Source organism: Stylophora pistillata, chromosome 3, assembly GCF_964205215.1.
Source record: "Stylophora pistillata chromosome 3, jaStyPist1.2, whole genome shotgun sequence".
Taxonomy (NCBI): Eukaryota; Metazoa; Cnidaria; class Anthozoa; order Scleractinia; family Pocilloporidae; genus Stylophora; species Stylophora pistillata.
Window position 1 is genome coordinate 31,728,252 of NC_142521.1, and position 14,522 is coordinate 31,742,773.

At 38.6% G+C, this 14,522-nt stretch overlaps 2 protein-coding genes across 3 annotated transcripts; both read right to left on the reverse strand.

Moving 5' to 3' along the window:
- Window positions 1–956: 956 nt before the first annotated feature.
- LOC148735644 (uncharacterized) lies at window positions 957–6,415 on the reverse strand. Of its 2 annotated transcripts, none has more exons than XM_088755674.1 (2): window positions 5,512–6,415; window positions 957–2,373 (listed from the first exon to the last, which is right to left on the reverse strand). In XM_088755674.1, the coding sequence occupies exon 2, from the start codon at window positions 2,367–2,369 to the stop codon at window positions 1,791–1,793; it is 579 nt and encodes a 192-aa protein (XP_088611800.1). In that variant the 5' UTR covers window positions 2,370–2,373; window positions 5,512–6,415; the 3' UTR covers window positions 957–1,790. The 2 variants fall into 2 exon arrangements, with proteins under 2 accessions (XP_088611800.1, XP_088611799.1); XM_088755673.1 differs by having other exon boundaries at window positions 957–2,333; window positions 5,512–5,595.
- A 4,794-nt stretch (window positions 6,416–11,209) lies between these two features.
- LOC148735645 (uncharacterized) lies at window positions 11,210–13,546 on the reverse strand. Its single transcript, XM_088755671.1, has one exon. It carries the CDS (start codon window positions 13,529–13,531, stop codon window positions 11,696–11,698), a length of 1,836 nt encoding a protein of 611 aa, XP_088611797.1. The 5' UTR covers window positions 13,532–13,546; the 3' UTR covers window positions 11,210–11,695.
- Between the last annotated feature and the right edge of the window lie 976 nt (window positions 13,547–14,522).

Here is a 14,522-nt window from a genome sequence, read left to right on the forward strand (position 1 = left end):
GAAGTGAAAAACGAAAAGGAAGGACTGCAGTGGCTAGACGAGATTAAAGTACGATGCATTTCTCACGCACTGAGTCAACAACTCTGCAATGTTCAAAAAATAATTTTCTTCCTGTCATGATACTGAAATACGGATACAGAGGATATCGTATGACCGCGCGGGAATACGAAATTTCTCTTACAATGTTGAAAAAAATATTTCACGAGTGAGCGAAGCGATATGAACACCAATGAAAAAAAAAAACTGTGTCACTTTTGCTGCGAAAGGTGTATTTTATTATGTAACCATTGTAACGGTTTTATTTTCACGTGTGAAAGTAACATGTTATTTTTCACGCGAGAAGATATCACATTTTCGCGCGGAAGCTCACCCCTAACCCCAACCCTAACCCAACCCTAATCTAACCCTAAAACCCTAACCCTAACCCTAATAAAACTCTAACCCTAACTATAGTCAAAACTCTAATATAAAATTAGCAATTTAACCCTAAACCCTAAATGCTTCGCCTCCTCTTTCTGATAGTTACTCATATAATATTTTAACTTCATTCTATTTTATTTTATTTTGATTTTATTTACTTATTTATTTTATTTTAATAATATATAACATATATTTTTTACAATTTTAAATTGAGTTTAGGAGCGTGCTGTTGTTACAGAGGTCGCTCCCTCAATTTTATTACCTAACTTTTATGTTCATTTTACACACTCATTCCCACCCTTGCATACGCTTTGTTCCTTTTTTTTACCCACTGATCACGAGTTTGCTCATCAGTGGAGTGGGAACCCATTTTCACGGGATTCCATACATCAACACCAAGGGAAGCCAAAAAGGTTACTAGTGAAACTACTGGTTAATATATTTAATACTATACAAACCACTGACCTGAATGAAATTGAAATTGATGGAAATGGAAAAAAAAAAACTGCATGAAAAAAAATTCATTTAGAAGAAGGTGACAGGAAAAAATATGATATAGGTAATTCATTCAAAAGAGCATATTTAATTTATATTTGCATATTTGAAGGTCTAATAAATTGGTAATAAAAGGATTTTTAATGAAATGTTTCTTGTTATTTGCGTAAATGTTTCTTTTCTTGCGAAGTATATCTGAAGAACTATCCACTTCGGTGGAGGTGGCTAATGGTGAATTTTACGAAGACACCAAAATGGCGATGTAAATATCCACTGCTTGCACAATCCACTGAGGTGATTTTGGCTCATTTATTCTTGCAACGATTACCATATTTTCGGGTGTAAATTCCGCGTGCTTTGCTTGAAGGTGAAGAACAAAGGTTATACGGAGTTTGAGTAACCAATCAGAGCGCGTTATCAATGTTATCCACTGTTTTAATATATACTTGTGCACGTTGAACATGCTTCTGCAAATTTTTTAAGACAAACAATTTGTATTGTCTTATGGCAAAATGGTTTGAAATTGGCTCTAAATGTTTTTTTTTTTTTTTTTACAGTTGACGATACGATGTCAATTTTGAAAGTACAGAGGATCTAAAAGTTTTGGGTTCTAGGTTCGTAAAGTTGAGAAGATTAGGGTGATTATCAAAAAGTAAAACTTGAAATCATTGGCCCGACCTTTCTCTAGATGATCTCAATTTGCTTATAGGGGTCATTTTGAAATCCTCAAGACTGCTTTCTTGTTCCAACGATGAACTGTTAGTTTAACTTAATCGCCTAATATCTAATATTACAGCTCATTACTAACATAACGACTACGGTATCGCACAATGACCCCACGCCTACAGCTAAACATCCTCATTGGAGTGAAATGCTCAGGATGTACTAAACAGTTTTTTCTTAAACCACGCGCGTTGCAATTTTTCGTCTCGTTTCTGTTGTGATTCTGTAAACTTAGCAGCTGCCTCTTTCCTTAATTGATCCTCGCGTTTTAAGGCCTCTTCATCCTTGGCTCGTAACCATTCCTGATATTTTCGTATCGCTTCGACCTTTCGTTCATCGCTTTGTTCGCCCTCGGTTGGTTCTCGGCTTTTCATGTTGTCACTTCTCAACTCTTCGAGCCACTCCTGATGTGTTTTGCCATTTATCTGGCGCCAGTGGACTTCTTTCCTTTTCCTAATGGCCTCTTGTTTTGCCATTCCGGCCAATGCTGTCTGTCTTCTAATCTGCTGTGCCTCTTTATCGGTTAACCACATCTCGAATGTTTTCCGACGATCCGACTTCGAGTTTTTTAGAAACTTCGCGAGCTTCTCGTTTTCCTCTTCGGAAGACGAATCATCGTCGGACACGTCAAACTGGTCTAACTGGCTTTTCCGGACTGTCTTCCATACGTTCCAAGGTTTGCTTTCACGGTCGTACTGTGAATATAAAAAGTCTTGCATTTCCTTGCTCATTTTTCTGGAATTCAAATACAAAATGTAAAAAACTCAGCAAAAGCCGTGGGGCCTTTCACTTTCAAACCCGGCTGAATATAATAGGGAGTTTAAGATAACTACGACGGCAACGGGAACGTCACCAAACAAGAGGGTTAAATCAGCAGAACAATGGCTGTGCACGTGCGCTATAAATCTGTAGTTTTCTTCAGTTTGCGCTCTCTACAAAACAGCAGTATGAAATTACCAAACGTTGCGTTGTCTGGAGAACGTGAACGGCAACAGCTGATTTTTAAATTTCTTTTTCTTATTTAAGGCTGTGTTCCAATTTCAGTTTCGAGATAGTTTTGACCGTGAGAAACAAACTAAATGACTTTAGAGTATCGCTGGACTCGTAGGTAAAATGTAAGTTTATTTTTTAAGCGACGTTGTCCACGGCGTCGCCGTCGTCCTTTCCTAAAAGGGACCTTAAGCACTGAGTCAGGACGGCAACGCCAAGGAAGACTTCGATTAAGAAAAATTAATTTCTACTCTTAGTCAGAATTTCAAAAATGGCTGCATCAGCTTATTGTCTCATACGGCGCCACAGCTCAACTTCAGCATGACTTATAGAAGTAGCGTTGAGTTCCAAATGGAAATTACATTAATTTGCCGTCACGGTTTAGGCTCGCAGGCGACGCAAATTTTGGCGATTTCACGTTGTTGTTTTGCATAGGACGGCTAAGAAATGTAAAAAGTTTCAAAACGCACGTGTTGAGCTATTGTTCTGCCAATTAGACCTCTTGTTTTTCCAAGTCCTCATTGACGTTGCCGTCGTGGTAGCTTAAGGTTCCTAAACCCCCTAATGAGACGTGCGGGGAGTCCACTCACATCTTCCTGAGGCTGCAAGCGTGCCGACATGGTATGCCTAGAACTACTGAATTTCAAGCTCTATCACCTCAAAAAGTAATGAGTGGTGACTGCCATGCTTGTTCTCGTTTGTTCACACTCCGAAATGAGTAAAATCTTGATGGTTGTAGAACAATATTTTCATTAATTCATACTGCATAGCAAATGAATGAAAAACTAATGACTCATTCAAGCAATCAGCCTTTATATGATATACAAACAATAGCTTGTATTTGGCGCGAAAATAGGCATGGATATTTGTCCGTGGATATTATCTGTTCCAAGATGGGAACAGTTAGAACAGTCGAATTTAATTGATTCAAACGTCGCACTTTGCATGCATTCAACTCTCGCATTAAGTTCGGCACATGTGAAATTCGACGTTCAAACCGGGCCTAAGATTGGCCCCGGCATCATGCCCGCTTGGGACTGCACTCTTTGATCCGGCGCAAGAATAAAAGGTACGTGGAGCGGACTAACAAAGTTCGTAACTTTTGGACATTGTCATCGATAGAGTCGCAAAAAGCGTTAGAAGATGGTCAAAAACAAAGAAATTTAACGATTCTCTTGGGTTTATTGTGCAATACAGTAGCTCTCTTTTGTGTTTTTATAGACCTCAGCTTCGTCTCGGTCCATAAAAACCCCAAAAAACCTTGGCCAATATCCAGCCATCTTGACCCATCAAGTTTGGTCAATGACGCATATTGGTCGATAACACATATTTATGGTAAATGGTACATCTTTTTTGTTCTGTTTAGGAAGCAACAGTCGTCGAAATGGAAATAAAACTCAAAATCCTTTTTCTTCCTTAACTAGAAATGTAAAGGAAGAGAAACGTTTTCTTTTTCGACCAATGGCATTGAAACTGACGGCGTTTATTTTGGCATTAGAGGAAGGTGTTTGTTAAAAACTCCCGCGCCGTGTTGTGTCGTAATGAACGGGGGAAACCCACTGTGAAGCACCCCCACGCTCAGCGAAAGGCACCAAGGACTCTAGAACTGTCTGTTACTATTTCTCTTTAATATCTCGGTTCTCTCTTCTTACATCAATTTTTTTCTCTCAGTAACTCTGGTTAATGTCTGAGACTCTCACACTTTGATTCTCACTGAAGACTTATCGCTAAGAGATTATTGTTTATACTCTCAGGTTACATTCTCGTATTCTTATTGAATACTTCTCGCTGAATACTTGTCCCTGAATACTTCTCAAAGACTTCTGATTTTTATCGCTAAACAAGAACTTTCGTTTGGGTTCAAAGCAAGGTCAGTAGACAAACTAAGCACGTCCACTCCAAGACTGTCATATTCTGGAAACTCATAGCGACAACTTCATTAACCCTAAATAACTTCGAATTAATGTCAGTAGCAGCTACACGCTAAATCTAAATGACTAAAATCATACTAAACTAAATACTTCATATCACATCATGACTGAATCTGATTGGACAACCGGTCTAAAAATCTAACAGAAAGTTGTCTTTAAGCTGTCGAAAAAATGTCAAAACCATCAAAAATAGAGCGATTGATAAAAGTTTGCTTTTCTGCGACAAAGCCTTAAGTCGACGTACGAGTTTAAGACCAAACGGCTTTTCAGACCGGCTCACGTCAAGTCAACCCGTCCGCCCCACTCAGCTTATCATCAGCATATGCTTTTCACTGAGTTTAGTGAAATTCTTATAACGCAGGGAGACTTTTGTTAACGTTTGGGCCTGGATTGCATTGGTTTTGTAAAATTGATAATTTATGTGACAGTTAATAATACACGTGGTAAGCTTTACCTGTATTAGTTTGCATCTTTAAAAATGCAAATTTTTTTCTTTTCTTCATTGCTATGTTAATTAGTTACTTCTCTTAAACTTAAACTTAGTCGCCACGTGTATTATTAACTGCCACTTCTGAAGATGTATGTCGAAACATACGAAACGTCAAGTACAGTTTACTAATCTTATTTTCCAACATGCGTTTTACTGTCATGTTTGTAACTGCAGTTTGTGTGCTATTTCTTATCAAACTGAGAGAAGCCGTCTCTCCTCGCTCGCTACATGGGCCTCGGGCGCCACATAAGGCGGGCAGATGAGAGACCCTGGGAACGAGGTTGTTTCAAGTTTAGAAAAGATGAGTGAAACACAGGCAGCGCAAGCTCACTACTAGAAAAGCGGACGAGACTCTTACCGTGTTGCGCAACGTTTTATATTTATAAAGGTTTGTATGGGATGTCATCGGTTTGCCTTAAAAGAGAGAAAAAAATGTCTTGTTTTGAAATAAAATGGGCTTACCTTATTGCTTTGTTGTTTTCTTTGTTGATTCCGAGCGTCTCTGGCCATTTTGAAGCGTTTTCGGCGAGTTAGCGCTATGTTGGTGTTCAACTGCTAAAAAAAGTCAGTTGAACACCAACATAGCGCTAACTCGCCGAATCCCTAGAACTGATCGCACTGTCAAATGCTAGCCGGTGGTTACACTTTTTTTTCCCAGTTTGTAGGATCTGTTAAGTGAGGGGAGGAGACAAGAGAAAAAATTTCTACAGAATATCTTAATCAAGAGCGACAGATTCAGTAAGTAATATTTGCGTTCTACACTGTTGACATTTCCTGTTCAGGTTTAACTTGGGACGAAACAAAGAGCTGATCTTATATACCAAGAATCGTTTTTTAACAAAAAGGTAAGCAGTTAAAAGTGATATATTTTCAATTTCATCTACTCACTTCGTGTTTCCAAAGCAAAGGGTGACGAATGGGAGATCTTATAGAGGGAGGCCTCACTGACTTTTGAAAAATCAATTCCCGTTCAAATATCAAGAGGCTTGGGATACGATACCTGACTTAAAGCTGCAAAATTTCAGTTAAAACTGGAGCACTTTCAAGACGCTTTTCTTGTATGTGCATTCTGTCTTCGCTGTAGCCAACATGTAGGCGTACCCCCCAATGAGAAACGGAAGGGAGGGAACGACCGGCTATTTCCTTATCAAACCTCAGTTATTTTAGTGATGGTTGACCAAACTCGTTTTCGAATTACGCTGTGCGCGACGACACAATGATAGGAGAGAATCGTTTTTGTCCAGCACATGACCTATACCGTGGTATAACTGTAGATTTCGAGCAGTCCCTGCGTTTTGGCGAAGTCTGTCGATAGGCCTTTCCCGATTGTGTTCGTAAAATGCTAGAAAGTTGCTCACTGGATAGCCAAAAAGTTGCTAAAAATGCCAAAATCCAAAACGATACTTATTAAAGTCTTGTCATAATTTTAGATAAGCGTTCATTAAAAGTTTTGTTTTTCGTTCTTCACAATAATTACTAACATCGATTAACATCAGTCAAGAAAAATAGCAGGGAGACTTAGCTAAGAGTTCCTCGTAAATATGGCGAACTTTTCGATATTCATGAACCTAACAGAACAAAACATGCTTCATTTGGCGTCTTACCGAACAAAACGTTGTCAAGTGACAGGTTATGTACGGATATGTGTTCAAAAGGTTGATAAAATTTCAAGAAATTTGCATCGATTGAAGCTTGCTATGAAATTGTTGAGTTTTTCGAACTTGATATGTTCTCTTACCCTCTATTTTGCGCAAAAAAAAGTCAGGTCCTCGATTAAGCCCCACCCACTAATAAACGCCCTCCCCCGAATCAACACCCACCTTTCAGTCCAAAATGTCAAATAAGCACCCCCACCCCACCCGGTCATTTCCTCAAATTTTAAGGGATACAACGTTTCAACCGAAATTTTAAATTAGCGTCCGAGCGTTTATTCAAGGAAATACGGTAAACAAAAATTTCTCGATGTTGGACAGGCCTTTCCGTTACGCGAATGAAGAGAAAAAATCATTGTTAAAAAAAAAAAAAAAACGATGTCCACGCGTCGCGCGGAACTTGGGAGTACTTTTCGTGCGCCTCAATATTCGAGTTCCGCGTAATATCACAGGCAGCCCAAGCTCTCTTTGAGAACCACACAAGGAACACAAGAGTCTTCTTTTTAAGAAGAGAAAACCAGGATTAAAAAAACCGCTTAAATCAAGTGAAATCGGTAAAATAACGACACTAGGAGTAAGCAACACACGTATGGAATAAGGTAAGCCATTTTTATTTAATATTTTCACTTTTAACTATCTCTATGGCTACCTTGTAGAAAATCCCATACAAATCCTTATAAATCGATATGCCAATTGTGTTTCTTGTGTGGTTCTCAAAGAGAGCTTGGGCCGCCTGTGGTAATATGGATGTACCTACGCTACGTTGGTTGTGTACTACGGCTAATGACCCCCACCCGGTCATAAGCCATTCTACCGGTGACCAAAAAAAAATCCCATTATAAGCCCCCATCTGGCTTTTCGTGTTAACTAGTAAATGCAAAACCTCTTTTGATTGGCAATTCTAAAGTTCGTTCGAAGTCGAAGTCACAAAAAACGGCAGAAGACAGTCTAAACAAAGAAAACAAAATTAAACGAGCCTCTTTGGTACACTGTGCTACAAACAGTCCGCCTTTTTCTTTTCCGGCTCTCGAAATAAACAAGTCATTCTTGATTTTTATTAACGCGAAATATTTTTGCTATATAATCAATCTTTTATTGACCAAGCAGCAACAAAAGACCCTGGCCAATATCCAGACTTCTTAACCTCACGAAAAGATCTGTAAAGGCCGGGTCGCACTACAACGAATTCAAGTATTTTCCAATTCTTCACAAGGAAAGATTTTAAAATAGTCCCACAATTTCCAAATTTTGCTGGTGGTCACACCATACTGTCCACCAAACTAATATGTTTTAACAAAAACGTTACAGATGGGTAGATACGTCAAAACAATCTATTTGTCAAAACAACTCGCGCGATTAACTGTCAACTGTTAAACAAGAATGAATCATATTTTCGCCGCTTTCGGGTGTTTGAAGAATTTTATCTGCTTTTCAGCACCAGCAGCAGGCTTTTCTACGGGTAGCATCTGCTTGTAGACGACGTAAGCTTCACTTCAAAGGAGGTAATCAGTTTCCGCTGTCATTCAATCTCGAATGGTTTAAAATATGCTCGAATTGCCAAATTCCGTGAGCTTCCGAGGTAGGACTTCGGCTTCTTTAAAGATTGGCGAAATTTCGGCGATAATACACTCAAGTTCCCACTTTTGATTAATTGAAGAACAAAATTGCACCCTTTGTTGTGGAACCCATTCCATTGTCTAATTGTGTATTATTAAAAACTGGATCATTGGATAATGCAATTCAAGACTTTTTATTGGCTTAGCCATTATGGTATATCAGCCAATATACCATAATCTACAAATATGGTAAGCGTACGCGTCAGCTTAAAATCAAAAGGGAGCTAAAAAATCCAGTTTATTCTTACAAAATAATAATTTCTTGAGGGCGTTTTTAATAAAACGATTATTCCACTCGCGCTTGTTGGATATGAGATGATTATAGCCAACTCGGCGCTACGCGCCTCGTTGGCTATCTATCATCTCATATCCAACGCGCGCTCGTGGAATAATTGTTAAATATTCTAACATTTTCTAATTTTAACACAGACAATGAATAGTAAAGTTTCGCACCAATAAACCTCTCAAACTTTTGACTTCATTACGAAATTCTAAGGCAAAAGTTTACAGATGGCATATAAAATTAGTGCGACCCCCTAGAACATTTTTAACAGATTTGTATCTTTTGATAGCACTACTGCGACGCGTCCCTAAGCCAAGGGTTTAGAAGCGGCAACTGTATTAATAAAGGTCTTTATTAAGAATTATTGTGCAAACAGACGTGCTACAATTAACATGAATAACATGAATAAGGAAAAAGAAAAGGTATTAATTACTATTGAAAAGACATCTATTAATAAAAACTGATTTAAAACGGCTTGTCTGGACCTTAGGCAGAATATAATTATGCGACCTAGTTCTCAACTGCCGTGTTCTCTGGGGAGGTAAGAGATCGCTCAACGCAGTGTTGGTGGAAGAGATCCTTTGCCATAATTTCTTATCTCTATTACAACGGATATCCAAGATACTGTGTTGCTTTAAGCAGTAACCCAGCTTATAACACCTGGCAAAGAGCTTATCAATTCTACTTAAATATTTACTATAAAAAGCACACCCCCAGACCTCAATAGCATATGTAAAAACTGAAAGAATCAAACTTTGAAAAAGTAAGTCCAAATTCTCAATAGGGTAGCCATAATATTTACATATTCTCAAAATATACAACCTACTGCTAGCCTTACTAAGTAGGTAATCAATATGAGTGTCCCAATTAACTGGCACTTGCTCAAAGGTAACACCCAATAGTTTCAGTTTTTAGCACCCCTTGTATTTAGCACCCCTAAACCTCAAGCACTCTAATTATTAAGTTCCCACCTTAACATTACTACTGTATTCATGTTCTCCACACACTGTGTTCCATACTTTTTTGAGGTGCTTATGAATTTGAAAGATACATGGAGATTACCGTAGCATGGAAGGCTATCCCACAATGCCTTGATATCCTCGCTATGTTTTGATCTGGCACAAAAAAGTTCATTGCTTGCGGTTTGGTCGTGGTCTAGACTGTTCTAATATTACGACAGCCTTACGTAAGTTTGATTTCCTGTTTTATCTTTAAGTCTAATTTTTCTACGACTGATCTTAAGGTTGAAAACGCGTGGTTAATGTTTTATCAGGTCTATAATTTTAAAACGATTAGCTCCCGGACTAAAAGGGACATTTACTTGACTCGGCTTTCGTTGGAGATAATGTGAGCTAATATTTCTTTAAGATCGAGCCAATATTCATTTAAGATTGACAGGTAGAGGGCATTCCAAACTTGGGGTTTACTCGAGAAGTTCATTGACCTCAAATTAACGGGAAAATGATGAAAACTAATGATCTCTCCAATTGCCCTTGTTTTACCATTTTCAAGATGATCGGAATATAAATATAAATAAGGGTCTTTCAGGCACGAATGATTTGTCTGAAATAACGACCTTCGGCACTTTTCATCCCGTTGGACTAATCGTGAAACAAAATACCCTTCTAGTAAATTTCTCACTTCTTAGCGAATAGCGAGTGGATACTAGATGAGTTGGTTTAAGAAGATACTCGGTAAAAATTGATGGTGGGTGTACGTATGAGGCAATTTTCAGGCAGAAGTGTGTGTCAATGACGCGTGAAACTGCGTGAAATGTTTTCCCTAATTTCACGAGCTTTGACCCGACAATCATGAGCTCTTCTCTCTTTCATTGTATCTAAAGGTCCGAAGACTTGAAGAAACTGAAAAGTTGAAGCATAAGTTTTGAAGTAGCAAAAGTTTCACAGAAACCCGTGCGTCGTTATGCACAGACAGACCCTGTTGAGTTCTTTGTTGAAAGAAAATGGTGGATAGACTAAATTGCTTATAAGAGGCTTTGTTCTAAAAAATATTCTTTGAAACTCATCTAAAATCGATGGTGGCTGATAAAACACGACTAAAGTCAGTGATAAAACTTGGCAAATTCATTTTTTTCCTGTTTTCCCAGTACATTATTACTTTGCATATTTAGACGTGCTTGGCTTGAAATTGGCTCTTAAAAATTTTTTTTTTTAGTGTCTACCTTCATTAATTAACAATTGGTTCATGCTTTAGCGTGCACTATCGAGTTATGGAGCACGCGGGAAGTTTCGAGAGCACGAAAGAAGCGTAAGGGTTTCCGAGGCGATAGCCGAGGGCAACTCTAGCTTCTTGAGTGTTCTCCAAACTTCCCACGTGCTCCATAACTCGATAGTGCACAGCTGCAAGCATGAACCAATTGTTTTAGAACATAGCCGGTGGAATTGTGCATCAAATGCGACGCGAAAAACAGACAACAATATCAGTTGAAGCGAATCGTGACGGCGCTGATGCCGAGTCTCCTTTTCCTTTGTTTTTCTCTTTTTCTGCCTCATTTAAGGTGGTACAACCCTCAAAAAATCAACATTTTTTCATGTTTTTTTACAAAAAGTTATCTATATCACCTAAATTGACACATGGAGACAACTGTATTTTTGCAGTTTTTGACTTGATATTTTATTATTGCTGCTGAGAATTAGCAAATGATGCCCCCCGGTGGGCAACCAAACAAGAACAGTCATAACTCTTTAACATTAGATTAAAAATTCACAAAATTTTTAGACAATGATCTTTACATGCACCTGCATGCAATGAACTACAGAAACACCTCTCAGTCATATAGAATGGAAAATATTAAAGAAAACACAACAACTTTCAGGAATTGATAAGATGAGCAATCTCATTTTGGTCATTTAACAACAAAAGATGCACCTAAGTGTATGTTTCTAGTTCATTGCATGCAAAAATATACTGAGATCTCTCACTCCAAAAATGAGAAGAATTGAATAAAACGCTGGAAAGTTATCTTTGCTAGCGTGTCGGTAGTTTCATAAAATTCGAAATTGAGAGAAAACTGGTTTAAAGTTTTTAAACTGATTTTTTCAAGACTTGAACACAGTTTCCATGAATTGAATTGTTCAAAACTGACCAGGGCCATAGCTGACTCCTTCAGTTTGCTTATTATGGTCATCTTTTCGTTTTTTAAGGCCCCTAATCACTTTGCGTCGCTTCTTGGTAGTAGCTTTGCTTTTATGTTGCGCAATATTAACTCTAAGCTGGTCTTGGAGTCTGCAACCCTCCTCGGTATATTTGCCAGAAGGAATACCAAGGGCTTGGAAAAGCTTAATAATACTCATTGAACCAATATTAAAATAAGAAACAGCATCATAAAGTCCTAATTCTAATGTCTCCCTTCCAACATAAATTTCTTTTGGAATCCTTTGCCATACCATGCCATTCAAAGACTCATTTTGATTTTGTGTCTTGCCATGTAAGCACTTCTGCAATAAGTTGTTCTCACTAAGTCGAATATATTCAGGCTTTAGCTTGGCAATAACAGGTAAAGGAAGGCCAGGTCCATGCTTAAAGAGATTCGTATGGTTGGCTTTGTCCTTTTGATACTTGCACCAACTTGCACTACCTGTTGGGCAGTGGTCATGAAGTGGGCGTGCCTCACTTGAGGCACAATGCATGAGGCTAGCATGGATAGCTTTCTTCATTCCAGCCAAATTTCCAACATTGCACCTTATGGCAATGCCATAATAGTTCTGCAGTTTATCAATTAGACTATCTGTGAGTTTCCCTCTGCCTCCAAGGCCTGGATTGTCACGTTTTAATTTGCGAAGTGCAGTTCCAACCCTCTTCTGCACATGACCAATGCATTCTTTCTTTTCCACTAAAATTCCAGCATCTTGATAAATATTCTTTATCCTGGAAAAACTCTTGCTGTCCCCATCCCCATAAAATTCAGTGTACCTGAGATTGTGCAGCTCAACAGACCTTTGAAATATGCGCTCTGCACCCTCTGGTTCCATAGCAGGTGCTGATCCCTGGAAATTTGACTTGCAAGTGGTGTGATCAGCTCTCCACATCTGATATTCGAGAGAATTCTTGTCCATTTGTTCATGCCGCTCACACTGTTTGCATCCTTGGCTTAGGGCCTCCACATCAAGAACCTTTCCTGTGTCCATAGATATGACAGTCACACAACCATTGCGTGACGAGTAGCCTCTCTTTTGCCATGTTCCGTCACAAGAAACACCACAGTTCACAGGTAGACCTTCAGAAGAATTTACATCCTTCTTGAGAGATAAAACTTCTTCTCCTGCCTTTTTCATTGTTTCCTTTGCAATCGCTTTCATGTGACGGCCGATTACGCGCGAGTTGCTGAGGAAAGCTTTCTCATTTGGAGGTGGAGGCATGTTCATAATTGTGCAGAATTTCCTTGCACCAGCATAACCCTTTCCAAGAGTTCTCATACCATAAAGGATTCGCCGATTTACTTCAAAACTCTTTCCTTGCTTTTTTGATGTGCAAAATGAATGTTTCCATCCACACTGCTCGCACAGCAAACGCAAAGTTGACGCACATCCCTTCCGTTTCAAATTATCTTCCATAAACAAAAGACTGAAATCGCCGCATTCGCCACAACGTAGCAAAGAAAAAACGGACGATAGCACCTCCATATCACAGAACCTGAACCCTGTAATGGATGGACTGGTTTCCTCTTTATCTACCTTGATCAGCTTAGGCTTGGGTTTGTCTTCTTGGGAAGTTGATTGAAGCTTTCGATACGAAGCCGAAGATTCCTTCGCTTCGCTCTGATCATGTGAAATGCCGTCTGTGGATTCAAGTATCCCACTCGAAGCGCTTTCGACAACAATCGACTCTTCTTCGTTAATTCTTGGACTATTTGAAAAGCGATTTCCATAAAATTTGCGCTTCTTGCGTCTCTGAGACGAAAATTTCGGCATTTTGAAACAATCTGACAGACAAAATAAGGATGTCGGAATCCCTTTCTATATTTAGGAAAAATTTGCAAGACATACAGTTGTCCTCATCGTATGACTGCAGCTGTTTGTTTTGTAAACAAATAGTCTAGTCACAAATAGCAATTATTCATTCTAGATAATTAATTTTTATTTCTTACCTATTACTTATTACTTATATATGTAAATTATGTCAAATTTTTATGGCACATTTGCATTTAAACGAGCTATTCGCTCATATGCGATATGTGGCTAAATAAAGTTACTTACTTACTTACTTACTGAAGCTCTCTCACTTGCGAAAATTCACAACTGAATGATTGATAATAACGGCTGTTCACCGAAATATATCAAAACGAGGCTGAAAGTCATTGTTGGGCCCCAGTCTCCCAATAGCTTACTCAAGGCGCAATCAGCTTGCTTTGATCTGGGAGGAAATCGCACTTTTAGGCCCTAAAAGGACGCATTTAAAAAATGTGTTTCCATGGCAACGGAACAACAGTGCCTTAGAAATTGCATTTTATTACTATTTCCTGACAAATTATTCACAAAAAGACATTTGGGGCTGTTAAACAAAAGCCTTTAGAAGTGAAATCGAATGGAAAAAAAATAGACTCATTTTCAACAAAAATTGCATTTTTTTTTGTATCGTACCACCTTAAGAACTCTAGCCCATGGGAAAAGGTCGAAACATTGTCTTCGTTTTCGGACTAGCAGGCCGAGTTTCTGTTTGTATCCATTATTGTCGCGAAATGTATTATTTTTCCCCGCACTAGCAATGGTCGCTCGCGCGAAAAAAAAAATTCGGCGAAGACGGATTTGCTGACGCTATCAGCGTGCACTATCGGGATTTTGAGCACGCTTACGTATAATGAATTTGATTGCGCGACTCTGCTAGCTATGTTCTAACATAAATTAGATAAACTTTTGTCGAAATTTTCCTTTCCAATACTAATAAAATACTTGCAGCAATGCT

What these genes read in the sequence shown, in the direction of transcription:
- LOC148735644 (XM_088755673.1), bottom strand. Translation starts at nt 5,559, where the DNA reads ATGGCCAGAGACGCTCGGAATCAACAAAGAAAACAACAAAGCAATAAG. An exon ending in GAAAACAACAAAGCAATAAG is followed by an intron (nt 2,334 to 5,511) that starts GTAAGCCCATTT and finishes TTATATTCACAG; the next exon opens with TACGACCGTGAAAGCAAACC.
- LOC148735645 (XM_088755671.1), bottom strand. Translation starts at nt 13,531, where the DNA reads ATGCCGAAATTTTCGTCTCAGAGACGCAAGAAGCGCAAATTTTATGGA.